Genomic DNA, 27627 nt, shown 5'->3' with positions numbered 1-27627 from the left:
TCTTCCTCTTTTTGTAGTTCTGGTGTGCTGCAATGTGTTGTGGCCCTTTTGAATAGTGTCTTGATGCAACTTCGTTTGTGTGTATTGGGGTGGTTGCTTTCGTAGTTCAGGACTTGGTCTGGGTGTGTGGCTTTCCTGTGTACCTTTGTGGTGAATTCTCCGTTTGGTGTTCTCTGTACCATCACATCTAGGAATGGGAGTTGGTTGTCCCAATCAAGCAAGATTTTTTATCTTGTATGGTGTTGAGATTCTTATGTTGTTGGAGCTGGACCCAACTAGGCAAATGGTAGGTAATCTCTCACTTGACTGATTTGTGCCTTGTAGATGGCACTGAGGAAGATGGGCTGGATTGATTACTGCAGAAAGCCTCCGACCTGTTCTCATTCCATAGTTATGATTAAACTGGCCCAGTTCAGTTTCTTATCAGTGTTAACCTCCCAGGACGTTGATATTGGGGCAGGGAATTCAGCAATGGTAATGTCAAAGGATGATGGTTAGATTCTGTCTTGTTGCAGGCCTTTGCCTTGTTCTTGTATGGGCTGATATTAATTGCCACTTGTCCAGCTCTGTGGCCTGCTTTAGTAGCTGAGGAGTCATGAGTTGTGTTGAACATTTGTGCACTTCTGACCTTGTGACAGAGGAAATGTCGTTGAAGTAGCTGAAGATGGTTAGGCCTAGGACAGTATCCTGAGAAACTCCTGTAGTGTCCTGGGGCTGAGATAACTGATCTCCAACAAACAAGCATCTACCTCTGTGCAACAGTGACTCCAACCCACAGAGTGGTAACATTTGACACTAAGTCAAATGCTACCTTGGTCTCAAGGGCAGCTGCGTTTAGTCCATCTCTGGAGCTTAGTTCTTTTACCCATGTTTAAACCATGGTTATAATGAAGATAGTAGCTGAGTGGCCCTGGTGGAACCTGAAATAAGTGTCAGTGAGTAGATTATTCCTTTTGTAAGTGCTACTCGCTAGCACCATTGTTGACAATTTCCACCACTTTTGTGCTCTAAGTGTTAGCACAGAGGAACATGGTTGTTGTTCTTGGGAATCAGTAATCTCAGTTTGGCATCACTGCAGTAATTATTCAGGGATTAGGCTAAGCCATAGACCAGATACTCAACTGGACCAGCCTCAAAAAAAAAAATACAGTGGCTACAAGAGTAGATTAGAGGCTGGGAATTCTGTGGTGAGTAACTCACCATTTGTCTGCCTGATGTCTGTCCACCATCTACAAGGCACAAGTCAGGATGGAATAGTCACCATTTGCCTGGGTCAGTGCAGTTCCAAAAATGTTCAAGAACATTAGCACCATCCAGGACACAGAAGCCCATTTGTTTGGCACTCCATCCATCATCTTCTAAATTCTCTCCTTCCACCACATGACACACATTTGCAACAGTGTACCCTTTATAAGATGAGCTGTAGCAACTCACCAAACCTCCTTTTGACAGCATCTTTGAGATTGGTGACATTTTACTACCAAGGATGCATGTAGCTGATGCAAGGAGATATTCCCCTCCAAACCCCACACCATTCTGAGTTCATAGGATCAGAGAATCCCTACAGCGTGGAAACAGGCCATCCGGCCCAACAAGTCCACACTGAACCCCAAAGAGCACTCCACCCAGAAACCCCCTTTATCCATGTAAGCCTGCATTTCCCGTGGCCAATGCACCTAACCTACACATCCCTGAATACTATGGCAATTTAACAAGGCCAATCCATCTTTGGACTGTGGAAGGAAACCTCCGCAGACACAGGAAGAATGTGCAAACCCCACACAGTCGCCTGAGGGTGGAATCAAACCCAGGTCCCTGGTGCTGTGAGGCAGTAGTGCTAACCATTGACCACCACGCTGCCCTAAATAAACTATGTAATCGATCCTTTACTATCACTGGATCATATCCTGGAACTCCCTTCATAACAGTACTTTGGGAGCATCCATAACAAATAGACTACACTGGTTCAAGAAGGCAGCTCACCACCACCCCATCAAGGCCACAAATGTTCACCTTGGCAGCAATGCCCATATCCCATGAAAGAATATAATAAAATATTATATTCTACAGAGTCTATAGTGTTCTATGATTCGAGAACACTGTAGACTCTTGTTCACTTTCACATTTTCTCCCTCCAGTTCTGTCTTTCACCTTGCTCCTTAAAATCCACCGTTTGACCAAGTTCTGGTTTCATGTCCTAATGTCTTTGTGATTCCATGTCAGACTTTATTTACTCAAGTATCTTGGTGAGTTTTGCTACTTTAACTACAACAACTTGCATCTCATAGCTCCTTTAGTACAGCTAAAACAATCCAATGCATTGGACTGTAGCAGTTGTGTAAGTGAAGCAGAGTTTTATCAAAGCATCTTCAATGAAGACAGGCTTTTGGAGAGTACAACCCAGAGCTTAGTACTGAGCCAGCAAAAATCAGGCTGCCAGCGTAGAGATGGCCACAAAAGGTACATTCAGTTCACTCTCTGGTATAGATCTCTGGATCTCAAACAAGAGCCTACCCTTATCAAAGGAGGAAATATCAGAAAAGTGCAAGCAGCCAGCCTTGGAAGAGCCCAAAGCTCTCGAGTTGTATAACTGCAGGAGATGATCAAGATTGGGAGGCAAGAACATGGAAGGACTTGACTATAAGGATAGGAAATTGAAAATCTTTTAACGATACTATATAAACGCGTCATTACATTCTATACGCATATGGAGGATAGTGGGCTAGTGTAGGTTAGGTGGGCTTGGATCGGCGCAACATCGATGGCCGAAGGGCCTGTACTGCACTGTATTCTTCTATGTTCTATAAGGATAGGAAATTGAAAATCTTTTAACGATACTATATAAACGCGTCATTACATTCTATACCTGAGTGTCTAGCTTTTTTTTTGTTAAAATCTGACTGACCCCTGGAGCTGCTGAGAAAATAAAACTTTCTTGGAAAAACCGATGAAGTCTTCCTGAGTTGTAGTGGTCTTTCATCTAAAATCATCCACCATACCTTCCTCATTGTGAGCTAGAAAGGTCTGAGAGAAAGGTGAGAGAAGTCAAGGGATCTGTCCAGCAGGAACACTACGTCCAAGGTTCTGGGTCCTTTTCCACAGTCTGAGTCATAATGCTGAGAGTTGCTGAACTATGTGTGTCCTAGTTCTAGTGCTGTACTGTCACTTGCATTGATTTATTCTTGAAGCACTGCAGTATGACCCTATTTAATACTGGGACACTTCCACCAAGATGAGAAAGAGTAATCTAGGGCATTGCTGCCATTTTAAGATATCAATTAGCAGTTAACTGGCCTCCATTGAAACATGTTCTGTCACTGTGATGTCTAGAGTTAGTGAAAGGGGAAAAAAAGGAACGATAAGAACTGGTATTTAAACAGTGCCTTGAATATAGTGAAATAAATTTTGACATCAGAACATTAGGACTGGTGACCAAATATTTGTTCAAAGTTAGGAACATAAGGACCAAAGCAGGCCATTCTACCCATCGAGTCTTCCCTCCATTCTAGATCATCTCCTTAATGCCATTTTCCTCACATTATCTCCATATTCTTCAATGTCATTAGACACTAGAAATTTATTGGTTTTGTTTTTCTTCTTGGATATACTCAGTGACTTAAGCTCTCTGAGATGGAGAATTCCCATAAATCCCTACCCTCCGTGTGAAAAAAATTCCACCCCATCTCAGTCCGAAATAGCTTGCCTGTTATTCTGAGATTGTCCCCTGGTTCTGGAGTGCCCAGTCAGAGGAAACATGCCCTCTCATGCCCTGCAAGAATTTTGTACCGTTTTGAGTTCCCCATCATTCTTTGAAACTCTGAAGAATACAGCCCCAGCTTCCTCAATCTTTCCCCATTAGACAAATCATGCCATCCCAGAGAATAATCTACTGAAACTGCATTGTACTCCCTCAGCAAGTATGCCCTTAAGGATTGAGCAAAACGAATAGATTTTAAATAGTTTCCTTAGTCAGAAATGAAACAATAAAGAGCTTTTAAGGTGGGAGTTTCAGAATGTAGGACTTGGACAGCTGAAGGAATGGCCATGAATGGTGGAACAGTAAAAATCAAAAAGCATGAGACAACGACCTGATGCAGGAGCGGTGCTCCAAAAGCTAGTGCTTTCAATTAAATCTGTTGGACTATAACCTGGTGTTGTGATTTTTAAAAAAACATGAGAACAGTATTAGAAGAAAGCAGAGATGTTGGAGAGCTGCATGACAAGAGGAGGAGAGAACTACAGAGAGAAGGATTGAGGCCAAGGAGGCATTAGAAAACGAGGATAATTTAAAAATTGAGGCAGTGTGAGAATGGGACTTTGTGCAAGTTGGGGTATGAGTCACCTCCACTCTGCAGACATTGATAAGTGACCTGGTTTACATACTGGCACAATATCCCTTTGATTCACAAGGTCTTGTGATCTAGCTTTCTTATTTGAGTGGTATCATTCTTGCGTCAGGATTAAGGAATGAATATGCCATGTTTGGTATGTGGATCAACCAGTTGTTCTTCTGTACTTTGTGAATAAAACTATTCAAGTTTCACCTGTCTGAGTGCTGATATCTCAAATTTCCTCCAGGGAATGGAGACATCACTCTGTTGACTTGCTCTGGAAATAAGTTGAGGAAATCATTATTGTCAGTGTGGCTAAATGGTAACCACACGTTTTGAGCCAAAAGGTCATGGACGTTGTGTCTTCCAGCTCCTAGAAAGAAATCATGCATTAGACTTAATGTGCTGGAGCTTCAAGTATACAGTTCTGTGTGACTAGTGAATATTGTAATTGTTACCTGGTACATGACTACAGTGGGATGATGAACGCGGAACCTTGCATATATATATATATACACATAAGAATTAGTTTCTAATTTTTTGCAAATTATGTAATATAAATTATTTATTACTTATATGCATGAAAATACATACAACGTGCAATAAAATGTGCATACGTTGCCCCAAACCAGTGCCATTCAATCACATATTATGAGAAAAAAAAGAGACAATTTAAGTCAAATTTCATTTTCTGGTTGCTCCATGGCTTTGGTTTTATGAATTGTTCCTGTTGCCTATTATGAGCTCAGTCACATTGTAATCTCCCAGGATATGGATGCTTTAGTTTAGTTGACCCCTAAGATGTGCATGAAACAACTTGTAAATGCAGACTGTTCTCTTCCTTCCTCAATGGTTGTTGACCATTTTAGTGGCCGTTTGTGTGCCAAGGAGACCAGGTCTCTCTAGTCTCAAATTTGCATCACTCCACTGATATCCGCACTTCTTCCTGACTCTGTTGCATCTAGTTTCAAGGCAGCAGTGTATGGTCAGGCATTTCCACAAAGTTTTAATACCTTGTCTTGACAGTTTAAAATATCAAGGCTCTCTGTGCCGCAGACTGATCCTGGTCATATTTGCACTGTGCTGGGATCCACCCTGTTGCACAAAGGTCAGTAGAATTTTTTTTGTGAGAATTTTCCTCATTCTTGAAAGGCAGTTGACATTCAAATGGAATGCTCCTGGTCAGCCCTACCCTACACAGCCTAATTATGGTCATTCATGTTCAAGTGGATGTTATCCTTTTATTTTTCTGACTAGCACTTAGTTTGATTGTTTTACTTATACCACTTGTATCCTCACCATTTCAGAGCATCATAGAATTCCTACAGTGTGGAAACAGGCCATTCAGCCCAACAAGTCCACACTGACACTCTGAAGAGTAACCCACCCCCTTCCCCTACTGCTCTACATTTACCCCTGACTAATGCACCTAACCTAACCATCCCTGAACACGATTTGGAGACGCCAGTGTTGGACTGGAGTGTACAAAGTTAAAAATCATGCAACAGTGCTCACCACTGTCCTACAGTGTCTTGACCTTCTAGTTGTAGAGTTTACTAATTGGAGGATGCTGTACAAAAAGAGCCTTGGGAAGTTGTTGTGGTGCATATCATAGATGGCACACACTGCTGCCACTGTGCCTCCATGGTGAAAGGAGTGCATGTTGAAGTTGGTCATCAAGAGGCTGCTTTATGGAGCTTCTTGAGTGTTCTTGGATGTTGGTGAGTCGCATTCATGTAGGCAAGTCAATGTGTTCCATTACAGCCCTCTCTTATGCCACAGAGATGGTGGACAAAAAGGAGTTGTTTGCTGTACAATTCCAAGCTTCAGGCCTGTTCTTGTAGCCACAATATTTTAAGTGGACAATCCAGTTGAGATTCTGGTCGATGATAACTTATGAGGATACTGGTAGTGGGGAATTCAGTGACTGTAACGGCATGCAACATCAAAGAAAACTGGCTAGATTCTCTCTTGCCTGCAACAGCGAGTTGCCTGGCACTTTCACTGTGTATAATATTTGGACCACACAATCTTGAGATTTGAGGTTACCTAGGCCATGCTGCACATGGACACAGGCTGAATCAGCACCTGAGAATCATAGAAGCCCTACAGTGTGGAAGCAAGCCATTCTGCTTGTGTCCACACCAACCCTCTGAAGAGCATCTCACCCAAAGCCATCCCATCCCTGTAACCCTGTAATTTTCGAGGCTGACCCACCTAGACTGCACATCCCTGGACACTATGGGCAAGTTGTAATGGCCAATTCAACTAATCTGCACAATTTGCACTGTGGGAGGAAACTGGAACACCCAGAGGAAACGTACGTAGGCATGGGTAGAATGTGCAAACCCCAAACAGACATTCGGTCAAGACTTCTATTGATTTGTCATCTTCACTCCTATCTTGAACTGGTAAAGAGCAGAACGCCACCTAGTTTATGACAAAATTAACAAGGGAGATTTCTTAAGTGCCATATGCTTGGTGGCTTCCTTATAGTCAGTCCCCTGCCAAAGAAACTTTTGGGATGGGTTTATTAATATACCATTCCAAACAAAAACCTGTTATTTGTAAAACCCCTTCAGGATACCTCACTGTCAAACAGAAAAGCTGCTTCAATGGTTTTATTTAGGTATCCACAGATCAACGTTAGCGTCACTTCAGTGCTTTGTATGGTGGGCAGGGTCCTTGCTACTAATGAGCAACGTACAACAGCACAAAAATGTGAGCAAATCACAGCCTAATTATGGTCATTCATATTCAAGTGGATGTTATCCTTTTATTTTTCTGGCTTTTCCCTTGCATCCCCCAAAGGTGCTGACCCTCATTGGAGGAAGTTCTATATAAAGCCTCCTCTCCCAGTGACGCTGACCCTCGCTGCGGGACATAGTGCTCACTGCCCTCCTCTCCTGAAGAGACGGAGTGACTGGGAAACAGCAAGGGATTCAGCAGAAGGAAGTATTGTGTGGCTGTCAGTCGATGGGCAGAGAACAGAAGAGAGTTGAGAGAGGAAAGCAACATGCAGGAGGGGGCAAATGGATCAAGTGAGAGGCAGACAGAATAGGGAGTAAACAGGGTCAGGAGAAACACTGCAGTGGCACGTTGTAACTGCAGATGCTCAATACTTTTTAAAAAGTATTTCTTGGTATATGAGAAGCTACTCAACTAATGTGAAAGTAGAGGCAGCTCCATTCTGCTAAGTTTCATTATTTGCAATTCATGCTGAAATGAAAATGCACTATTAGAATATCTTGTAAACTGGAAAACTTTTCTGTAGGAAAGTTGGTACTGAAGAAGGGTCATTGGACTGCAACGTTAATTTTGTTCTCTCTACATTGATGCAGCCAGGCCTATTGAGTTTTTCCAGCAATTTGTTTTTTGTGCCTTTTATACCCCTTTGGGATAGTCGACTTCTCAAACATGTTGCGCTGTTTGGTAAAATTCCTATTCTCCTGTTTCTTCCATAACAGAAAAGGCATTCAGCAAGTGCTACTGGATGTCATTTAACTGTGTCTAACCATTTTTGGAAGTTCCCTAGGCAGTTCTGGCTCTGAGGTGGGTTCCCATAGTGTGTGGACACTTCCTGGGTTTTGTTTTGTTGAACTGATTGGAATTGTTACTTGGGGTTGTGCTGCAGTTACAGTAGGGAGAGAATTTTTTTCATTCAGTTTTCTCTAAGGGGAAGGAATTAAGTTAGCACTGGGAGAACAGCACTCTGCACTTAAAGTACAACATGGGTTAGATAAAAGACTGGATTTTACTGGCTGCATAGTTCCATTTCTAGTCAAAAGGTTGGTCTTTGACCTTCCCACCTGAAACCCAAGTGTCTTGTGTCAATATTACGCTTGGAGCATCTTTAATTGTTTCAGGACAAGGAGGAATGGTGGCTTAGTGGCTAGCATGACTGCCTCACAGCACCAGGAACCTGGGTTCAATCCTACCCTTGGGTGACTGTCTGTCTGTGTGAGTGTTTGCACATTCCCCCTGTGTCTGCGTAGGTTTCCTCTGCATGCTCCAGTTTCCTACCACAGTCCAAAGATTGCCCATAGTGTCCTTAGCTCTGGGGAAGCGCAGGGTTACGGGGCTAGAGTTGGTGAGTCTGGGTGAGACTCTCTTCGAAGGCTCAGTGTGAACTCAGTGGGCTGAATGGCCTGCTTCCACACTGTAGGGACTCTGATTCTATGAACTCCATCTAGGAGGGTCATTGGCAACTGGGGTTGAGAGGGAGGTCATTGGGTTGAGGGAGAGTAACATCTTGGTAGTATATTCATCTTCAGTGGGCACATGATCTCCTCCCCACTCCCCCCACAAAGGAGGTATCTCCTAATCTGCCTTTACATTCCCCTGCTGTATATCCTCTGCAGTGGAGATAAAGAACCCTTCAACTGGCCATGAATTGGGAAGAGGGAAGCTGGGTTGCTTAATGCCTTCCCCATGCAGCATAAGGTGGGAGCCAGATTGGGAGAGTGTGGCAAGGCCTTTGCTTTATTTTGTGAGCTCTGTCCCCACCTTCACATGTTGCTGGGGTAAGATCTACCCTATGATGCTGAAGCTCCACATATGCTGGAGAATGGAGTAGGCAGCTCTTCATGAGTTAACCAAAACGAGGACCGTTCAAGTTAACACAAAATAAAAAATAGAAACGACAAATAAAAAAGCTGTTCACTGGAAACATCACCCCAGTTTCCAGCGTGTTCTGTTTTTATTTTTATACTATATTTGTAAGATCATCACCAATAAATCCAAAAGGGAATTCAGAAGATAGATATTTGCCCAGTGGATGCTTTCGAAGTTGAGTCTGAATGCTTTTAAAGGGAAGTTAACTTTGACAGAAAGGAGTTGGAAATGTATTGAGATTGTGAAAATGAAGTATGGACTAGGTGTGTGTTTATTCTATTCTGTGAGCTGTTCAACCCTCCAAATTGTTATGGTGCAGAAGGAAGCCATTCAGCCCATTGAGTCTGCACTGGCTTTCTGAGCATTTTGACTTTGTACCAATTTCCTGCTTTTCTCTCATAACCCTGTAACATAGTTTCTATTGAAATAATCATCTAATGCCTCTTCAAAGTCTCAATTGAGCTTGCCTTCACCTCACTTCTAGGCAGTGCATTACTTTGTGAGACAGGCTTCTTTTCACTTCACTTTTGCTTCTTCTGCAGAACATTTTTAAATCTGTGCCTTCTGGTTGTTGATCCTCAAACATGTTACCCAACTTTAGGCTTGTCTTCCATGGCAACAAGATGGCAATTTAATTTTCTCACCAGTTATTAGATTAGATTACTTAGTGTGGAAACAGGCCCTTCGGCCCAACAAGTCCACACCGCCCCGCCGAAGCACAACCCACCCATACCCCTACATTTACCCTTACCTAACACTACGGGCAATTTAGCATGGTCAATTCACCTGACCTGCACATCTTTGGACTGTGGGAGGAAACCGGAGCACAGGGAGGAAACCCACGCAGACACGGGGAGAACGTGCAAACTCCATTCAGTCAGTCGCCTGAGGCGGGAATTGAACCCGGGTCTCTGGCGCTGTGAGGCAGCAGTGCTAACCACTGTGCCACCCACTCTGAGCTAACTAAGGAACGGTTCCATCCTGCCATTCCCGTTCTAGATTCCAGGTTCCAAAATTACTGTTAAGCCTTGACTGGATGAGTAATACTCTGTCATCTGAATAAGCAGTTCAAATCCCGGTACAGAGACTTGAAATAGTAATCTAGGCAGATATTCTGCTGAGGGATCGTTACACATTCAGGCTTGATGTCTTTCAGGTGCTCTGGTCTTAATCTCATTGCTGCTTGTCAATTTACCAATTGCTTACAAAGGCAGTTCATTGGCTATCAAAAATGTTGGCAATTTCTGAGATTGTGAAGTATGCCATGAGAATGCAGATTTTATATAGGAAACATAAAACTGTGTAGCAAAGGAACAGGCCCTTCAGCCCACCATGATGCTGGCCAGGCAGCATCCGAGGAGCAGGAGAGTCAATGTTTTGTGCATAAGCTCTTCATCAGGAAAGGCTTATGCTCAAAATGTCGACTATCCTGCTCCTCAGATGCTGCCTGATTTGACTGTGCTTTTCCAGTATCTAACTCTTCGACTCTGATCTCCAGCATTTGTAGTCCTCACTTTCTCCCACCATGATGCTATTCTTAATGAATCTCATCTGCTTGTACATGGTCCATATCCCTCTGTTCTCTACGTGTTCATGGTTTTGTCTAAATGTCTCTCAAACTTTGCTGAGTCCCAACTCTGCTTCTACCATGTCCCCAGTATGTTCTTGGCCCTTGCCTCTCTGTGTTTAAAAAAAATTATCCCGTAAGTTTCTCCCCACTTTCCTTAAATCTATGCCCCATAGTATTTGATATTTCCACCCAGGGAAGAGATTTTGATTATCCACCTCTCAGAATTTTATATACTTCCCTCAGCCTGCGATACTCTAGTGAAAACAATCTAAGTTTATCTAAATCCTCCAATCTAGTTAAACCTCTTTTACACCCTCTCCAAAATCTACGCATTCTCTAGTGTGGGGATAGGAACTGCATACACTACTCCCAAATGTGGCCTAGCTAAAATTGTTTTTTTAATACAGTTGCACTATGACTTGACAGCTTTTACACTTGGTGCCCCAACTGATGATGACCAATGTGCCATAACACCACCTTTACCACCATATTTACTTTCTGGGAGCTATGGACTTGGACCCCAAGATCCCTCTGTAAATCAATGCTCCTAAGGGTCCTGCCACTTGCTGTATACTTTTCTGTTGCAGTTGACCTCACCACTTCACACATGTCTGGACTAAACTCCATCTGCTCTTTCATTACCCATCTTTCCAACTGATGTACCCTGCTGTATCCTTTGATAACCTTCCTCACTGTCCACAAATGCGCCAATTCTTGTCCTCTGCAAACTTGCTAATTAGACCACCTACATTTTCATCTACATAACACATCAAACAACAGAAGTCCCATCACTGATCCTTGTGGACCACAACTAGTCCCAGGCTTCGTCAGAAAAATACTCCTCCACAGCTACCCTCTGACTCCTATTACCAAGCCAATTTTGTACCCAAATTGTCAAGTTACCATGACTTCGTCTTCTGGTACAGTCCACCATGAGAGACTTTGTCAAATATTTTTGTAAAGCCCGTGTAGACAGCATCCACTGCCCTAACCTCATCAAGCATCTTTGTCATTTCCTCAAAAAGTGGAATCAAGTTGGTGATACAAGATCTTCCCCTCACAAAGCCATGCTGACTATCCCTAATAAGTCGTCTTTTCCAAGTGTGAGTGAATCCTGTCCTGAAGTATCTTATATAATTTCCCTACCACTGCTGTAAAACTCACCAGCCTATAATCTCCTGGATTATCCTGGTTACCCTTTTTAAACAAAAGAGCAACATTGGCTATTCTCCAGTCTTCTGGACCTCTCCAGTGGCTAAGGAGGCTTCAAACATTTGTCCATGCCCCAACAATCTCCTCCCTTGCCTCCTCCAGTATCCTGGGGTAGATCCCTTCAGGGCCTGGGGCCTTATCAACCTTTTAATGTTTTTCAAAATATCCAACGCTGCCACCAACTTAATGTTGACGTGCTGTAGAATATCAACATACCCTTCCATGATCTTAATATCATCCATATATTTTTATCATCAATAACCATAGGTGAGGTGCCTGAAGACTGGAGGTTGGCTAAAGTGCCACTACTTAAGGAAGGTGGTAAGGAAAAGCTGGGAAGTATAGACCAGTGAGCCTGACATCGGTGGTGGGCAAGTTGTTGCAGGGAATCCTGAGGGACAGGATAGACATGTATTTGGAAAGGCAAGGACTGATTAGAATTAATCAACATGAGTTTGTGCCTGGGAAATCGCATCTCACTAACTTGATTGAGGTTTTTTGAAGCAGTACCAAAAGGGATTGGTGAGGGTAGAGCAGTGGACGTGATCTTTCTGGACTTCAGTAAAGATGTTTGACAAGGTTCCACGTGGTAGACCGGTTAGCAAGATTAGATCTCATGGAATACAGGCAGAACTTAGCCATTTGGATACAGTACTGGCTCGAAAGTCGAAGACATAGGGTGGTGGTGGAGGATTGCTTTTCAGACTGGAGGCCTGTGACCAGTGGTGTGCCACAAGGATCGGTGCTGGGTCCACTGGTTTTGTCATTTATATAAATGATTTGGATGTGAACATAGGAGGAATGATTAGTAAGTTCGCAGATGACACCAAAATTGGAGGTGCAATTATCTCAGATTACAATGGGATCTTGATCAGATGGGCCAATGGGCTGAGGAATGGCAGATGGAGTTCAATTTAGATAAATGTAAGGTGCTGTGTTTTGGAAAAGCAAATCATGGTAGGACTTATACACTTAATGGGAACGTACTGGGGAGTGTTGCTGAACAAAGTGACCTTGGAGTGCAGGTTCATAGTTCCAGCTGGACAGGATAGTGGAAAAGACATTTAGTATGCTTTATTGTTCAGTGTATTGAGTGTAGGAATTGGGAGGTCGTGATGCGGCTGTCCAGGACATTGGATAGGACACTTGGAGTTGTGTTTGCAATTCTGGTGTCTCTCCTGTTGGAAGAGTTTTGTGAAACTTGGAAGGATTCAGAAAAGGTTTACAAGGATGCTGCTAGGGTTGGAGGATTTGAGCTATAGAGAGAGTTTGAATAGGCTGTTATCCCTGGAGCATCGGAGGCTAAGCGTCACCTAATAGAGGTTTATAAAATAATGAGGGGCACGGATAGGGTAAATAGACATGGCATCTTTTCCCCGGCTGCGTGAGTCTAAAATTAGAGGGCACAGGTTGAAGGTGAGACTGGAAAGATTTACTAAGCGGTAGCGTTTTCACGCAGAGGGTGATGTGTGGATGGAATGATCTGCCAGAGGAATTGGTGAAGGTTGGTGCAATAACAACATTTAAAAGGCACCTGGATGAGTATATAAACAGGAAGGGTTTAAAGGGATACGAGCCAAATGCTGGTAAATGGGACTAGATTAATTTAGGATGTCTAGTTGGCATTGACACGTTAGTCAGAAAGGTCTGTTCCTATGCTGTACATCTCTATGAAATTGTTGTCCTTCTCAGTGATGTAACCATTGAGCACCTCACCCCCTTTCTCTGGCTCCATGCATAAATTCCCTCCTTTGTCCTTTTCTGCTTCCTTTACATTCCTCAATGGCTTTGTTTGATTTAAGTTTCCTAAACCTTAAATATACTTCCTCCTTTTTGACTAAACCTTCAATCCCCCTTGTTTTCCAAGGCTCCCATACCTTTCATCCTCACAGGAATGTGTTGGTTCTGAACTCTGATCAAACTGCTCTTTAAGAGATTCCTGCATATCAAATGCAGATTGCCATCAAACTGCAGCCCCCAATCTGGTTTCTCCAGTTCCTGTCTCATAATGCTGTAATTAACCTTCCCTCAATTTTGCACTTCCACCAGAGGACCAGTCTTACCTTTATCGATCTTAAAAACTTAATGACTATGATTAGTGTTCCCAAAATGCTCCCCACTGAAATGTATGGCAATGTTACTTGTGCTGACCTGCATGAGTGAGAGACTGACAGCATGTGAAAACACAATGTTATCAATGCCCAGACAGGTGGCTGGGTTTAACATGACATTCTAGAAATCTGTGTAAATACAATGTCTTGAGACAGATTCGGGGCAGTAAGCCCCATGTCCTTAGTTAAAATGGCAGACATACCTTTCTTTCAGCAGTGCTCAGTTGGGTGAGTGAATGATGTGCCCTTTTTGAACTGTCAAATGATTCCACCAGCAACTTTGGATTAACCTTTGACCTGTTTACCTTTTTGATTACAGATGATGTATTATACAATGAGCTCTGAGACAATGTCAACGCGACCCTGTTACTGACAGTTTGATTCCATAGGAATCTCCCCATTTTTCACCGCCACAATGCCTGTGCAGGCTCCACAATGGACAGACTTCCTCTCCTGCCCAATCTGCTGCCAGACATTCGATGAGAACATACGCAAGCCCATCAGCTTAGGCTGTGGACACACAGTCTGCAAGATGTGTCTCAACAAACTTCATCGCAAAGCCTGTCCTTTTGACCAAACCACTATCAACACAGATATAGATATGTTACCTGTGAACTCTGCACTGTTACAACTGGTGGGGGCCCAGGTAAGAGTTTCTTAAGTTACTTTTTCAAGTATGTTTTCCTGCCTTTACTTGCCAAATGTGGTAGGAGTTTTTCAATATATGGCCTTAACCCTTGTAGTCCATGCTGCCGCCATTGCTGTCTTATACAGAAGTGCACACGTAGCACTGCAGTCATGTACGAATTAGATGGATCCTTATTCTATAAGCAGCCCTCTTTAAAACTTCTCTAAAGCTCTTTGAATTAGTAGTGTTGAATGAAAATTTAACCTCAATGTATTATTGTCCCTATGATTTTTTTTCTCCATTTTTATATGCGACTGTGCCTGGGAGAGTATTGTTTATTTCCTGGAGGTGCTAGGAAAATCTGAGCAAGTCCCACCTCCTAAGGTGCAAGCAATGTCTTCACACCCCAAAATCATCATTATTCCTTCCAGTCTTACTGCCATTAAAGCTGCTTCTAGTATCCAAGAAGGACAGCATTTACTTGTTTCCTATATAAAGTTTTAGTCAGTACACAAGTACTCTGTGTGCTAGACTGTGGTCAGTGTATTCTGCTCTCCTTGTGTGATACCACACTTGGTGCTTCTTCCTAATGAAGAACAGGACTATTGCTGTGGAAAGATCTGATGAACTATCTCTCTCCCTATATTAGAAGATGTTGTCAGTTACTCTCTCCCTAGATCGTAGCCCTGTGGTGTCAGTAAGCTAAGTTGAGCTGGAAACTGCAAGCTAAGATCACTGTGGATGAGAGAGTGAAACTGAACCTGAACCTGAACCACTTGATGGTGATTGTACGTTCTGTGAATGGTCCTGTTGCATGTAGTGTCACAGCAGTGTTTGGCAAGGGTTTCCGTTTCAGTGCCTGTGACACATGTTTGTCTGAAGGAGTTGTTGTTTTCAGAGTTGCAGTTGCTGAGTCATTGCAACACTCTGTACGAGATTCTTTTCTCCTCTTCATGCGGCCTGTTCAGTGACCACTTCGCTGGTTTCTGTGGAACTCGATCTTTCCAGTTCCTACTGCACTATAGACAGAAACTTTTTAATTAACCAGCACATGCTAACTTTATCTCGTGGCCCCTTCATTGCAACCTGCCATTCAACCCCTCTAGTCTCTTTCACTCTGTTGCAGGCTGTCCTGTATCTGAATTCCATTTGCCAATCTTAGTTCTGTAACCCTTGATAGTCATACCGAACAAAAGTCTTAGCCAATCACATTTCTCCTTGGTCCCTGTGTAATGACAGCTTTTTTGAGGAGAGATTTGAAGATTGTTGCCTTTGTCTGTAGAATATTTCTTAATGTCCCCTTGGAATGGCTTGGTTCAATTTTAAGTTAGCACCCTTTATTGTAGACCCACCCCTCTCTGCAATCAGAGGAAATGGTATCTTTCTGTCTGCCCTGTTGACTAACTTAATCAGCTTAAACATTGCAATTAGTTCTCATCTTTAATTATCCTGAAAACCACAGAACTTGCTAAGACCATTCGGCTGCTATGAGCATGTAACTCAGTACACAAGTTGACCACACTGTCTCAAACTCGCATTCAAAAACATCTTTCAGTATGAAGTTTTTAATAACAATACACCTCCTCAAAAGGCTTTTTGACATCCAGCTTTGCTGCATCCTGTGCTCCCTTTGACAAATTTGTCAAATATGATTTCCCTTTGTTAAAACAGTGTTGTCTCTGATTATACTATGACTCTTTTAGTGCATTAAGATTTCATAATACTGAATTATTGAGTTTTCCTAATGACAGGTTAAACTGACTTGTAGATTAGATTAGATTCAGTACAGTGTGGAAACAGGTCCTTCGGCCCAACAAGTCTATACCAACCCTCCGAAGAGCACCCGCCTCCCTCTGACTAATGTCCCTGGTGCTGTGAGGCAGCAGTGCTAACCACTGAGCCATGGTGCCTCCCTGTTTACACACTTCCCTTCTTTCTTGAATAACCAGTGTAGCATTTGCAAATTTCTAATGTGCAGGAACAGTTTTAAAATCGAGGACTTCTGGAAAGTTGTAGCCAGTGCTGGGAAGTAGGCCCTCAGCTCTTATTCCTTAAGCTTTTGTAATACATTTTCTTTGCAAATACTAATTACCTTAAGTACATTTGTTTTCCTATGTTTCTGGTATGTAATTTGTAGCAGCTTCAGCTGTGAAATCACAAAGTATTTGTTTAATGTGTCTGTCATTTGCTTATTCCCCACAATGATTTCTCTCGTCACTGCCTTTAAGGGATGCTTTATTGTTTATATACTGGAGAAAGCTCTTCCAGCCTGACTTTAGATTTCTAGCTAGTTTATTCATCCTATTTTGTTATCTTTTTTTGAACTTTCTGGTCACCACCTCTGATACTAAAACTCTCCTTTGCTTGTGATAATTCTTTGAAATATTATAAGTTACCTTTAGTCTTGTGGTAACCTTTTATATTCCCTTGTAAGCCACAGGTCTTTGTTGCTGAGTATTTGTTTTTGAATGGAATGGATACTGCCTGATTCTGCAATTCTGTACTTAAAATTTTGGCTCATAATCAGATTCTTTCTGGTACTAGAGCTTGCACACCTCCGTTCAGGCCAGGGTGCCCCTGTGGGTTGATTCCACAGGCCATTGAGTCATGACTGAATGTGTCAAAACAAGTGCAAACTCCAGTTAACGCAATCACATCTACACTTCCTCATTTCACTCTATCCTTTTATATTTAGACAATGAACCTTTTCCCTGGGGGCACATTGGTATGTATCTGGAGAGACTAGGCTCGCATTATCTGGGCATTCTGCAGCTCGGTGCTGTGTTTGGGTACTTATCCTATTTACTGTGGATATAACCATCTCAAGACAACAGTGTTTCACACAGTGCAACAGTGACTGCACTTCTGAAGTGCTTCAGTGGGTATAAGGGAGTGTTTGAAGTCGTGAAAGACACTATACATTTAGGCTATTGTTGTAAATTACAATTTAAGTGGAAGCCTCAATCAAGTGAAATGTGTTAATTTGTTACTGTATTACAATAAACTTGTGTTCTCCTCTTGTGAATGCTGCTAAAGCTCTATAATATCTTACATTAATTTAAAATTTTATTACAGTATATTATCATTTCACTATTAATTATATACAGTGAACAACATTTTGTAAAATTATTCTAATTATGTGCAGATTCCAGAGCCACAGTCTGTCACCTTGTGTACAGGAGCAGAAAATACCAAACACTATGAAGAGGCAAAGAAATGTGTGGAGGAATTGGCACTGTACCTCAAACCACTCAGCAGTACCAGAGGTACTTGAAGTTATTGAGACATTCCTACTGTACACTGACACAGATTTATTTTTTGGGAGGTTTATTGAGTATTGATTTTAAACACTTGCTTCAGGCACTTTACGTATAGTAGTAGGTACCTCAGTGAGTTACAGGCTAGAATCTAAACCAAGGTTTTGGACAACTGGGCAGTTCTGAAGAAAGCTCCAACTGGACTCAAAATGCTGTTTCTCTCTCGGATGCTGAACGTCTGCAGCATTTTCTGCTTTTATTTAAAATGTCCAACTTGGCAATATTTTGCTTTTGAGGGATTTAAAGAGCTTATATATAGAATGACCAATACCCAGAAGTGAGTTACAGACTGAAATCTACTTGGAGGCTCAAAGGGTTTTACATATATAGAATAACATCTGCAGAAGTGAGTTACAGGCTGGAATGTAATTGATGGATTTGAGGAGGGTACATATAAGCATCACAGATACCTGGGCATGCGTTACAGACTGTCTAATCTAATAGTTTGGGTGGTTTTTATGCAGGCAAAAGTGAGGACTGCAGATGCTAGAAACCAGAGTCTAGATTAGAGTGGTGCTGGAAAAGCACAGCAGGTCAGGCAGCATCTGTGGAGCAGGAAAATCGACATTTCAGGCAAAAGCCCTTCTTCAGGAATGGAGGCAAGGATCCTCCAGGGTCGAGAGATAAATTTGGGGGGTGAGGTGGGGGTGGACGGATAGGTGGAAAGGAAGATTGGCAGGTAGGACAGGTCATAAGGACGGTGCTGAACTGGAAGTTTGGAACTGGGGTAAGGTTAGGGGAGGGGAAATGAGGAAACTGATGAAGTCCACATAGATGCCCTGGGGTTGAAGTGTTCCGAGGTGGAAGATGAGGCGTTCTTCCTCCAGGCGTGGTTTTTATGCAGACTGCTAAGATATTCAGGAGTGAGTTGCAGGCTGAAATCTGATTGAGGATTTCAGGGTTGTTTATATGTAGAATAATTGTACTTGGGAGTGAGTTACAGGCTGCAAAATAATTGAGAGGTTCGAGTGGTTCATGTGCAAAATAACAGATCCAGTGAGCTGCAGGTTGGAATCTAATCAAAGGTTTTGGTGTAGATGCTTTCTAATAAAGCTGTTATTACATACCACTGGAATAAGTGGGGCTTTAACCTGGGCCTCTTGTTTCAGGGGTGGGGACAGTACTTATACCACAAGAGCCCCCAGGTTTTGGCATATGGATGGAAGACTGGGTGGGCGGGAGTGAAGGTCGAGAACCTAACCAACGGGTTTAAATATTTGATATATGGAATAATTGATATGCGGGCATGTGTTACCAGCTGAAATCTAATCAAAAATGTTTGAATGGTGTATGTATAGGATTAGATCTCTCGGATTGAGTTTCCGATTGGAATCTAATCTAAAACATTGGGGTGGTTTATATATAACAGATACCCGGGAGTGATTTACAGAATGGAATATAATCGAGGGGTTTGGGTGTTTTATATATAGAATTACAGATATCCTGGAGCATGTTACAGACTAAATTATAATAAAGGGTCTGAATGATTTATTATAACCTAACATACCCGGGAGCGAGTTACAGACTGAAATCTAATTATGGGGATGGGTGAAGTTCCATTCCTAGTGATTTAGTAGAACAATAATTTGCATCAAACATCATTCTGTCATGACTGGCTGCTTTATAAGGAGCTAGGCTGCAAGTAGCAGTTGGGAGTCTGTGTACAGTATACCATGTGTCTGACAAAATGGAATAATAATAACCTATTCTGTCATCTGAAATTCAGTGTGAGTCATGCCTTTTATGGGAGACCGTCTGATGCTAGAGATGTGGGAAATCACTGCCTGCTGTGTTAAGATCTTCTCCCCAATACCTTTCCTTATGTTGCTGATTAAATTAGTTTCTGTTTTCAGTTAAGTGTTTTGCATACTGTAAGTGTCTTCCCGCTCGGCCTCGGGTGTTACTTTACTGAGATTTAGCTGTTAACCCTGTATCCATGACATGATGCGGGCGGTCACCACATTATCTTCTCCAGTTAAACGTTTTAAAATTCTGTGCTACTAGAGCCCTGTACACTGACCTGCTTCAAATGAATTTGCAGTTCAAATTATTGGCACACTCAGAATCCCTAGAATGTGGAAGAGGCCATTAGGCCCATTGAGTTTGTACCGACCCTCCAAAGAGCGCCCCCGCCCCAAGACCCAACCCTTCATCCCATAGCTCCACATGGATATGCAGGTTTGGTGGATTAGCCCTGGATACTGCAGGGCAATTTTTAGTTTGGTTAGACCTACACATCTTTGTGATTGTGGGAGGAAACCAGAGCACCTGGAGGAAGCCCACATAAGCATGGGGAGAATGTGCAAACAGTCGCCCAAGTCTGGAATCGAACCAGCTCACTGGTGTTGTGAGGCAGCGGTGTTAACCACTGAGTCCCTGTGCCATCCCAAACTTTCGTATTTGAAGGTGAGTAACTTCTTGAGCTGGAAAATCCATTGGGAATAATTGTCAATGAAGAAAGATGTTGATTGGAAGGCTTCTGTAAAGGCCAGCAGAAAGCAATGATTAGTAAAACAGCAGAAATGTGTTTGCCCTGGCTTTATTCTGTTGTCCAATCTATCTCTGCTTGCTTACAAGTGCCGAGTGATCTAGGTACCTGATTCACAGAGCATAACCTGGAACCTTGTCTGATGCTCCTGCCACACTCCCATTGTGATCTTTGCTAGCATCGTCTCTGTTGCAGTCTGATGGGAGGCTCCCAGTCACCTGGAAAGTATCCAGCCCTTGATTATCCCCCACCCCAAGTCTTGCTCTGTACCCAGGATAGCAGGAGAAAGACTCCAGACAAACTCTGCCACATTTAGAGTGGGCAAAGAAACCTAGGCCTTGACCCTGTGCCATAGCCATTACAGCTTTACGGTGCCCCTTTGCTTCAACCCATAGCACAAAGTGTTGTCAGTGTGGAACACAGCACTCTCAGGCAGCTACTGGCCCGTGGTGCCTTCCACTCAGCAAGCCATTCAGCAAGATGATGCCTGGAGCTGGCTGCCCAATTTCAGGCCCATGAGATGGTTCTTGGCACCTCTCATTGTCATGTGTTTAAACAATTATTTCACGGGATGTTGGTGGTAGTGTTTGGGCCACCATGCGTTGTGCAACACCTGAGTGGCTGGTGAGATGTCATTGTGAGCTGCTGCAGTCTGTGTGGTGTACTTACAGCCACAGTGCTATTAGGATCAGCAAGGTCACTTCTTACAGAACCTTTACTGCTTCTGAAAATATATAAAAGATTAGAAGTCTGCCGGTTATCAGAGCTATGCTGGAAAAACGCAGCTGGTCAGGCAGCATCCGAGGAGCAGGAAAATTGACATTTCGGGCAAAAGCCCTTCATCAGGAAATGTGGCCCCCTTCCTGATGAAGGGCGTTTGCCCAAAACGTCGATTTTCCTGCTCCTCGGATGCTGCCTGACCTGCTGTGCTTTTCAAGCACCACACTCTTGACTTTAATCTCCAGCGTCTGCAGTACTCACTTTCGCCTGGTTATCTGAGCTATATATTTGAAGATTGTCCTTTTACTAAGCAGGCTCATGTTCTATGAGTCACGATGCCTTATCCTGTTGCTGTTCAATCCTTCCATGCTTGATGCTCCATATCAGGATTCCAATTCTGACCTCTTATCCAACCCCTGCTCCTTTCAATCCACCATTGGCGTACCCAGAGTTGCTAGGCCTTCCCCCAGTTCTAGAATTCATGCCCTTTTAATTTGATCTCCCTAAGATGTCTTTTAAAATTTACCACTTTCATAGTGCGTTGGGACATGTTACAATGTTAGAGATACAAATGCAGATTGTTGTTCAGACAAACCCACAGTCTCATTATTTCATAACACCGAGTAGCCTTGGGAATGACATGGACTGTTACTGAAGTGAATTGACAAAGGGCATGAAAAGCAGACTAAATCCAACTGAAACCTCGGGAGGTCAGTTCAGAGCAGGAATTCCAGCTCTCAAAGTGATGACAAGGTGGCAAAACTGAGAAGGGAAATCCTACACAGTAACTGGCTGGCTGGTATCATTTGTAATTTCAATTTAACTACAGTTTGTCAAAAATTATGTCATGAGAGCAGACTCTTCTTTTTACAGCTGATGTGGTCAGTGACTGCCGGGTCTTGCAGTATATGTGACTCCCTTTTCTCAAGTGCTCTCAAATTGTAAGCTTGGCACTAGCATAATAGAATGCTGAGAAATTGGACAGTATAGAAATACAGGATGCTGGACTTATGCCTATGGAAGATGGTCTTCCTTGGCCTGTTCAAGTTTGGCTGTATCCCTGATGAAAGTGAGGACTGCAGATGCTGGGGATCAGAGTTTAAAAATGTGTTGCTGGAAAAGCGCAGCAGGTCAGGCAGCATCAAAGGAGAAGGCGAATCGATGTTTCGGGCATAAGCCCTGAAGAAGGGCTTATGCCCGAAACGTTGATTCTCCTTCTCCTTTGCTGTCTGACCTGCTGCGCTTTTCCAGCAACACATTTTTAAGCTCTGTATCCCTGATGGTCAGTGATTTTAGTGTTGGAACTGTGGACCTGGCTCCAGTCTATGCCAGCTGCTCAGATCTGGCCCTGCCAATAATGCTTCACTGCTGAGCTGTGCTGTTTTGTATTGCAGGTGTGGTGCTCAGCAGTGCTGCACAGAGCGTGCTGAGCAGGCCCATGCAGAGGAAGCTGGTTACACTGGTCCACTGTCAGCTAGTGGAAGAGGAAGGTCGGATCCGGGCAATGAGAGCTGCTCGTTCACTGGGGGAGCGTACGGTCACTGAGCTCATCCTTCAGCATCAAAACCCACAGCAACTCTCATCCAATCTCTGGGCAGCTGTCCGAGCCAGGGGCTGTCAGTTTCTTGGACCAGGTAGGGTTACTGAATGGCTCAGCAAGTTGACATTTCATACGCCTTAGATGTGTTAACCTGTCAGGATTTTAGACTCTCTTCAAATAGATGTTTTCCTTTTGCAATTTTTGGATCAACATTTAATGCTGTAGAGTGCTGGGGAATGGAACAGTTCGAAGGCAAGGGTTCGATATAGAGTAAACTTTCCATTTCAATATTAAAGGGCTGAATGACCTAATTCTACTTCTGTATTTTGGTCAGATACACAGTAAAGTTGTATCTACATTCTTAAAGTGTCAGGCTTCACTGTCTTCCATCAAACATTCCCAGGACAGAGACCATATGGAGTTAGATAGAGTAAAGCTCCTCTACACAGTCCCCATTTCTCACTTAGGACAGGGATAGCATGGGGTGAGGTTCAAAGCCGCCCACCCCACCCCCCCCATCAAAAAAAAGAACTGAAAGTAAAGCCTCCTTTACCCATTTTACTAAAAGTAAAGCTAGCTCTACTTTTCTAAGTAGAAAATAAAGCTAATTGTGCTCTTTCAAAACAAAAAGTGAAGCACTGTCAATACTCTGCCCATCAATCTCTTTCATGTCAGGGACAGCACTGGGTTAGATACAAAGTAAAACTGTCGCAATTGTATGCTTTCCTCTCAAAACTGAAAGAACATTAGAGTTAGAACTATTATTTGAAAGCACTATTCTCCCCTTCCTCTGTATCATATTAATGTTTCATTTATGTTAAATCTTACTCTTTATATCTGAATATCCTAATGAAGGCATTATGGGAATTGGACAGAGTCAAAAACTGCATAATAGAAAACAAATTAAAATAATTGGACCTGGATTGGGAGGAGCAGGGGCCCGGTCCAGTCTCGGATTGGGGTGAGCAGGAGTGGCTCTGATCTGGGGTTGGGAGGAGCCAGAGGACATACCAGACTGGAAATAGGAAGGTACTGGGCTGGAATTGGAGCACAGTGTTGGACAGGTGTAACTACTTGTTCAGGACTGAATCTAAAATGGTGTTGTCAATCAGATTGCAAGTGTTTTTTTGAATAATGACCTCTCTGGCTCCCAGCTATGCAGGAAGAAGCCCTCAAACTGGTCCTGCTTGCACTGGAAGATGGCTCTGCACTCTCTAGAAAGGTCTTGGTGTTGTTTGTTGTCCAGAGGTTGGAGCCTCGATTTCCTCAAGCCTCAAAGACCAGCATTGGACACGTGGTGCAGCTGCTGTACAGAGCCTCCTGTTTCAAAGTAGGTTTTGGTTTGGAGTGGGATGTACAGACTGAAGGTTACTGTTACTGATTTTAGGGCAACAACTAGTTACATAATTGATTTGTATTCTTGACTATGAAGTACATCGTTTCAAAGGTTTGCTGATGACGTTGGGCTCATTCATGTTGCATCTCGCGTAAAGTCATAGAATCATGCAGCACAGAAACAGATGCTTTAGCCCAACCAGTTCAGGCCAAACATAATGCCAAACTGAACTAGTCCCACCTGAGTGGTCCTGGCCCACTTCACTTCAAACCATTCCTATTCATGTACACATCCAAATGTCTTTTAAATATTGTAATTGTACCCATATCCCCCACTTCCTCAGGAAGTTCATTCCACACATGAGCCACCCTCTGTATAAAAACATTTTCCTCTTCTGCCTTTTTTAAACCTCTCTCCTCTCACCTTAAAAATGTCCCCCCCACATCTTGAAATTCTCCATCCTAGGGAAAAGACAATTACCATTAACTCTATCTATACCCTTTATAAACTTCAACCTCCTACCCTGCAGGTGAAAAAGTCCCAGCCAGTCAGCTTTTTCTTAAAGCTCAAACCTTCCCTATCCAGCAACATCTTGATAAATCTCTTCTGGACCCTCTCCGGTTTAATATCCTTTCTATAACTGGACGACCAGAACTATACACAGTATTCCTGAAGAGACCTCATCAATGTTCTGACAGCCTCGATATGACTTCCCAATTCCTATACTCAGTGGACTAGCCAATGAAGGCAAGCGCGCCAAATGCCTTTTTAACCATCCTGTCTACATGTCATGCAAGCTTAAAGAATTATGCACTTGAACCCCAGGTCCTTCTTCTACAACACTACCCAACATGTACATAGGTGACTCGCCACCATCCTCACGCAATGTCTTCAATAGCCTGGATTTATCACCCTGTTTGTCTTTTGTCCAATATTGGTGGGGTAGAAATTTCCTCTGAGTTAAGAATGGGAAGAACATAGCATTTGCCTTTGATCCTAGTCACCCTGACTACCTCTACTCCCCAGACCAATGTGTGATGGTCCACACTGTTGCCAACCTTGTGATCCTATGTTTCACAAGGTGAGCTTCAGACCTTGCATCCAGTCCATCATTAAAACCATCAAGTTGCACTTCCATCGCATCTCTCCTCCTCTCAACCCTTCTGCTGCTGAAAAGATCATGTATTTCATTACCTTTGGAATCAGTGTTTCATGCATATCTGCAGAGCTTCCTGGCTTCTATCCTTCATTAACTTGAGCTCATCAAAACTCTTCTACCTGTATCCTAACTCTTATGAAATCCCATTTATTTATCATGGATCTTCCTCACTAGACCATATTGATCCTGCTCCAGAAACACTGCATGTTTTGAAGTAATCATCTGTGTTTTAGTTCTCATCCTTGTTTCAAATCTATGCATAGCCTCACCCCTAAATATGTCTGAAACTTCTTTCCAACCCTCTGAGATCTCTGTGCTCTTCCAGTTTTGACCTCCGTTATTATCCCTCCAACAGTGGTGACCCCGCCCTAAGTTCTGGAATTCCTTCATTAATAAGCCTCTGCATCTATTTCCCCTTTCCACCTTTTTAAGATGCTGTCTAATATCTACCTCTTCAATCAAGCTATTGTCATTCTTCTAATGTTATCCTTGGGCTCAATAGTAGCATTCAAAATGGAATTGGACTAATATTTGGGGGGAAAAAAGACAAGGTGAGGGAAAAGCATTTTAGTAAAATCTTTATTTGGTATCATGCAGACATGATGGGCAGAACAGCCTTACTCCCTTCATTGTAATGCTTCTGTGGTCGGTGGCCTGATTAACATTTGACTGCTAATGCTCCTGCCAAATGATTGGGATTGTCCGACCATATCCCTGCCACTACATAATGTAAATTAGTGTATTAAACAATGAGAAGGATAGTGGCTGACTACAGGAGGGTACCAAAAGACTGGTGAAATGGCCAAGTACATGGCAGTTGGAGGTACATGGAAAAATTAATTGCGGTTTCAAATGAGGCATTCACAGTGTATATAAAGAAAGACAGACAGTTTCCAGTGGCAAGAGAGCTGGTGACCAGTGGGACATGGATTAACGAAAATTTGCAAAAGACCAGAGGCAGGATGAGGATTTATTTTACATAGTGTGTTGTGATCTAGAATGCTCTGCTTGAAAGGGTAATCCAAGCAGATTCTTTATCAACTTCCATGAATTAATTAGACAAATAGATTAAAAGAAAACATTGTAGGGGCCATTCGGAGGGAGAAGTTGGTTTAATTGAGGGATTTTACTAAAGGCACGGGCACAATTGACCTCTATATGCTGTATGATTTTGTTAGAGCCAAACAAATTTCCTCACCATTTCTGGTCTATTTTTTATTGTTAATTTATTCCTGGTACTGTGTTCAACAGTTAGGTATTGATTTATTTCAGTCTGTTTAATGGTTACTTAGTTCCTGAGCCTGCATCTGATGCTTGCTTAGTTCCCATGTCTATGTTGCAGGTCACAAAGCGAGATGAAGATTCCTCTCTGATGCAACTGAAAGAGGAGTTTCGGACATATGAAGCACTACGGCGGGAGCATGACACTCAGATTGTGCAGATCGCCATGGAAGCTGGCCTTCGCATTGCTCCTGACCAGTGGTCTTCCCTCCTTTATGGAGACCTGTCACACAAATCTCACATGCAGTCCATTATTGACAAGGTACGGCAGCTTAAGCTTTTTGTTTTATCCAGAAAATTGAAGGAAATGCATAGCAAACTGCTAAGGCAACTATCCCCTCTGAAAGAAAAGTCTGTGATAGGGGAGAGTGTATATGGAGTGAGAAAGGGGATTAAATGGATGGGTAGTGTGTGTGATCGGGGAGGGTGTACATAAGGCTGTTCCTGCAAATGCAGGACTTTTCTTGTTGCTTGTGGCATGTGGAGTAGAGTCCCGGAAGCTCTGTTGACGAGAAAACCGGCCTGAAGGTGGGCAGGTATGACTGCATATATATAACTCTATAAAATTCACTTTAGTCTATGTATATTGTTAGGCCGCAAGTGTCTAATGGGTTCTTTAAGGTCTGATCAAAATGAATACGTGACATGCACTTGAATGCGCATCAGTTATTAGCTTTAATTAATAGAAATATGTACATATATAAACTACTGAGCGAATCTATTCGCTCAAACTACTTATACAGATCCAAGCTAATGCACATCACTATCTTTCTACTCGTCGGGGACTGGTGATGGTGGCACTTGGACCTCTATCTAGGATTCTACGGCACCAGTCTCACGAGCCCCAGTCCGCTGGTGAAGATCCATGGACTGGGTTTGAGTGTCCTGGGCCAGTGATGACAGTCCAATGAGTGGGGCAAAGCCCCTGCTATTAATGCTGGGCTGAATCTAATGTTGTCTGCTCTATCACGATTTCATAGCACTTCCAGTACATTCCCAGGTGTTCCATTGTACATATAATTACAGACATCTTTGTGTTAGTTGTACAATAGCTGGAAATGTGTTGCTGGAAAAGCGCAGCAGGTCAGGCAGCATCCAGGGAACAGGAGAATCGACGTTTCGGGCATAAGCCCTTCTTCAGGAATGGGGAAAGTTTGTCCAGCAGGCTAAGATAAAAGGTAGGAAGGAGGGACTAGGGGGAGGGGTGTCGGAAATGTGATAGGTGGAAAGAGGTCAAGATGAGGGTGATAGATCAGACTGGGGTGGGGGCGGAGAGGTCGGGAAGAAGATCTCAGGTTAGGAAGGCGGTGCTGAATTCGA

General features: G+C 43.0%; 1 protein-coding gene across 4 annotated transcripts in view; it reads left to right on the top strand.

Moving 5' to 3' along the window:
- LOC122554671 (roquin-1-like) overlaps positions 1-27627 on the top strand; it is a 125271-nt gene that overhangs the window by 39066 nt on the left and 58578 nt on the right. For all 4 annotated transcript variants that reach the window (XM_043700038.1, XM_043700037.1, XM_043700040.1 and 1 more), the window contains exons 2-6: positions 14158-14484; positions 17612-17732; positions 22386-22625; positions 23686-23861; positions 26369-26569. In XM_043700038.1, the coding sequence (XP_043555973.1) occupies positions 14254-14484; positions 17612-17732; positions 22386-22625; positions 23686-23861; positions 26369-26569 (969 nt within the window). In that variant the 5' untranslated portion in view covers positions 14158-14253. The remainder of the gene's footprint in view (positions 1-14157; positions 14485-17611; positions 17733-22385; positions 22626-23685; positions 23862-26368; positions 26570-27627) is intronic.

The sequence above is a fragment of the Chiloscyllium plagiosum genome, chromosome 11 (assembly GCF_004010195.1).
Source record: "Chiloscyllium plagiosum isolate BGI_BamShark_2017 chromosome 11, ASM401019v2, whole genome shotgun sequence".
Taxonomy (NCBI): domain Eukaryota; kingdom Metazoa; phylum Chordata; class Chondrichthyes; order Orectolobiformes; family Hemiscylliidae; genus Chiloscyllium; species Chiloscyllium plagiosum.
This window is presented reverse-complemented; position numbering and strand designations above follow the sequence as displayed.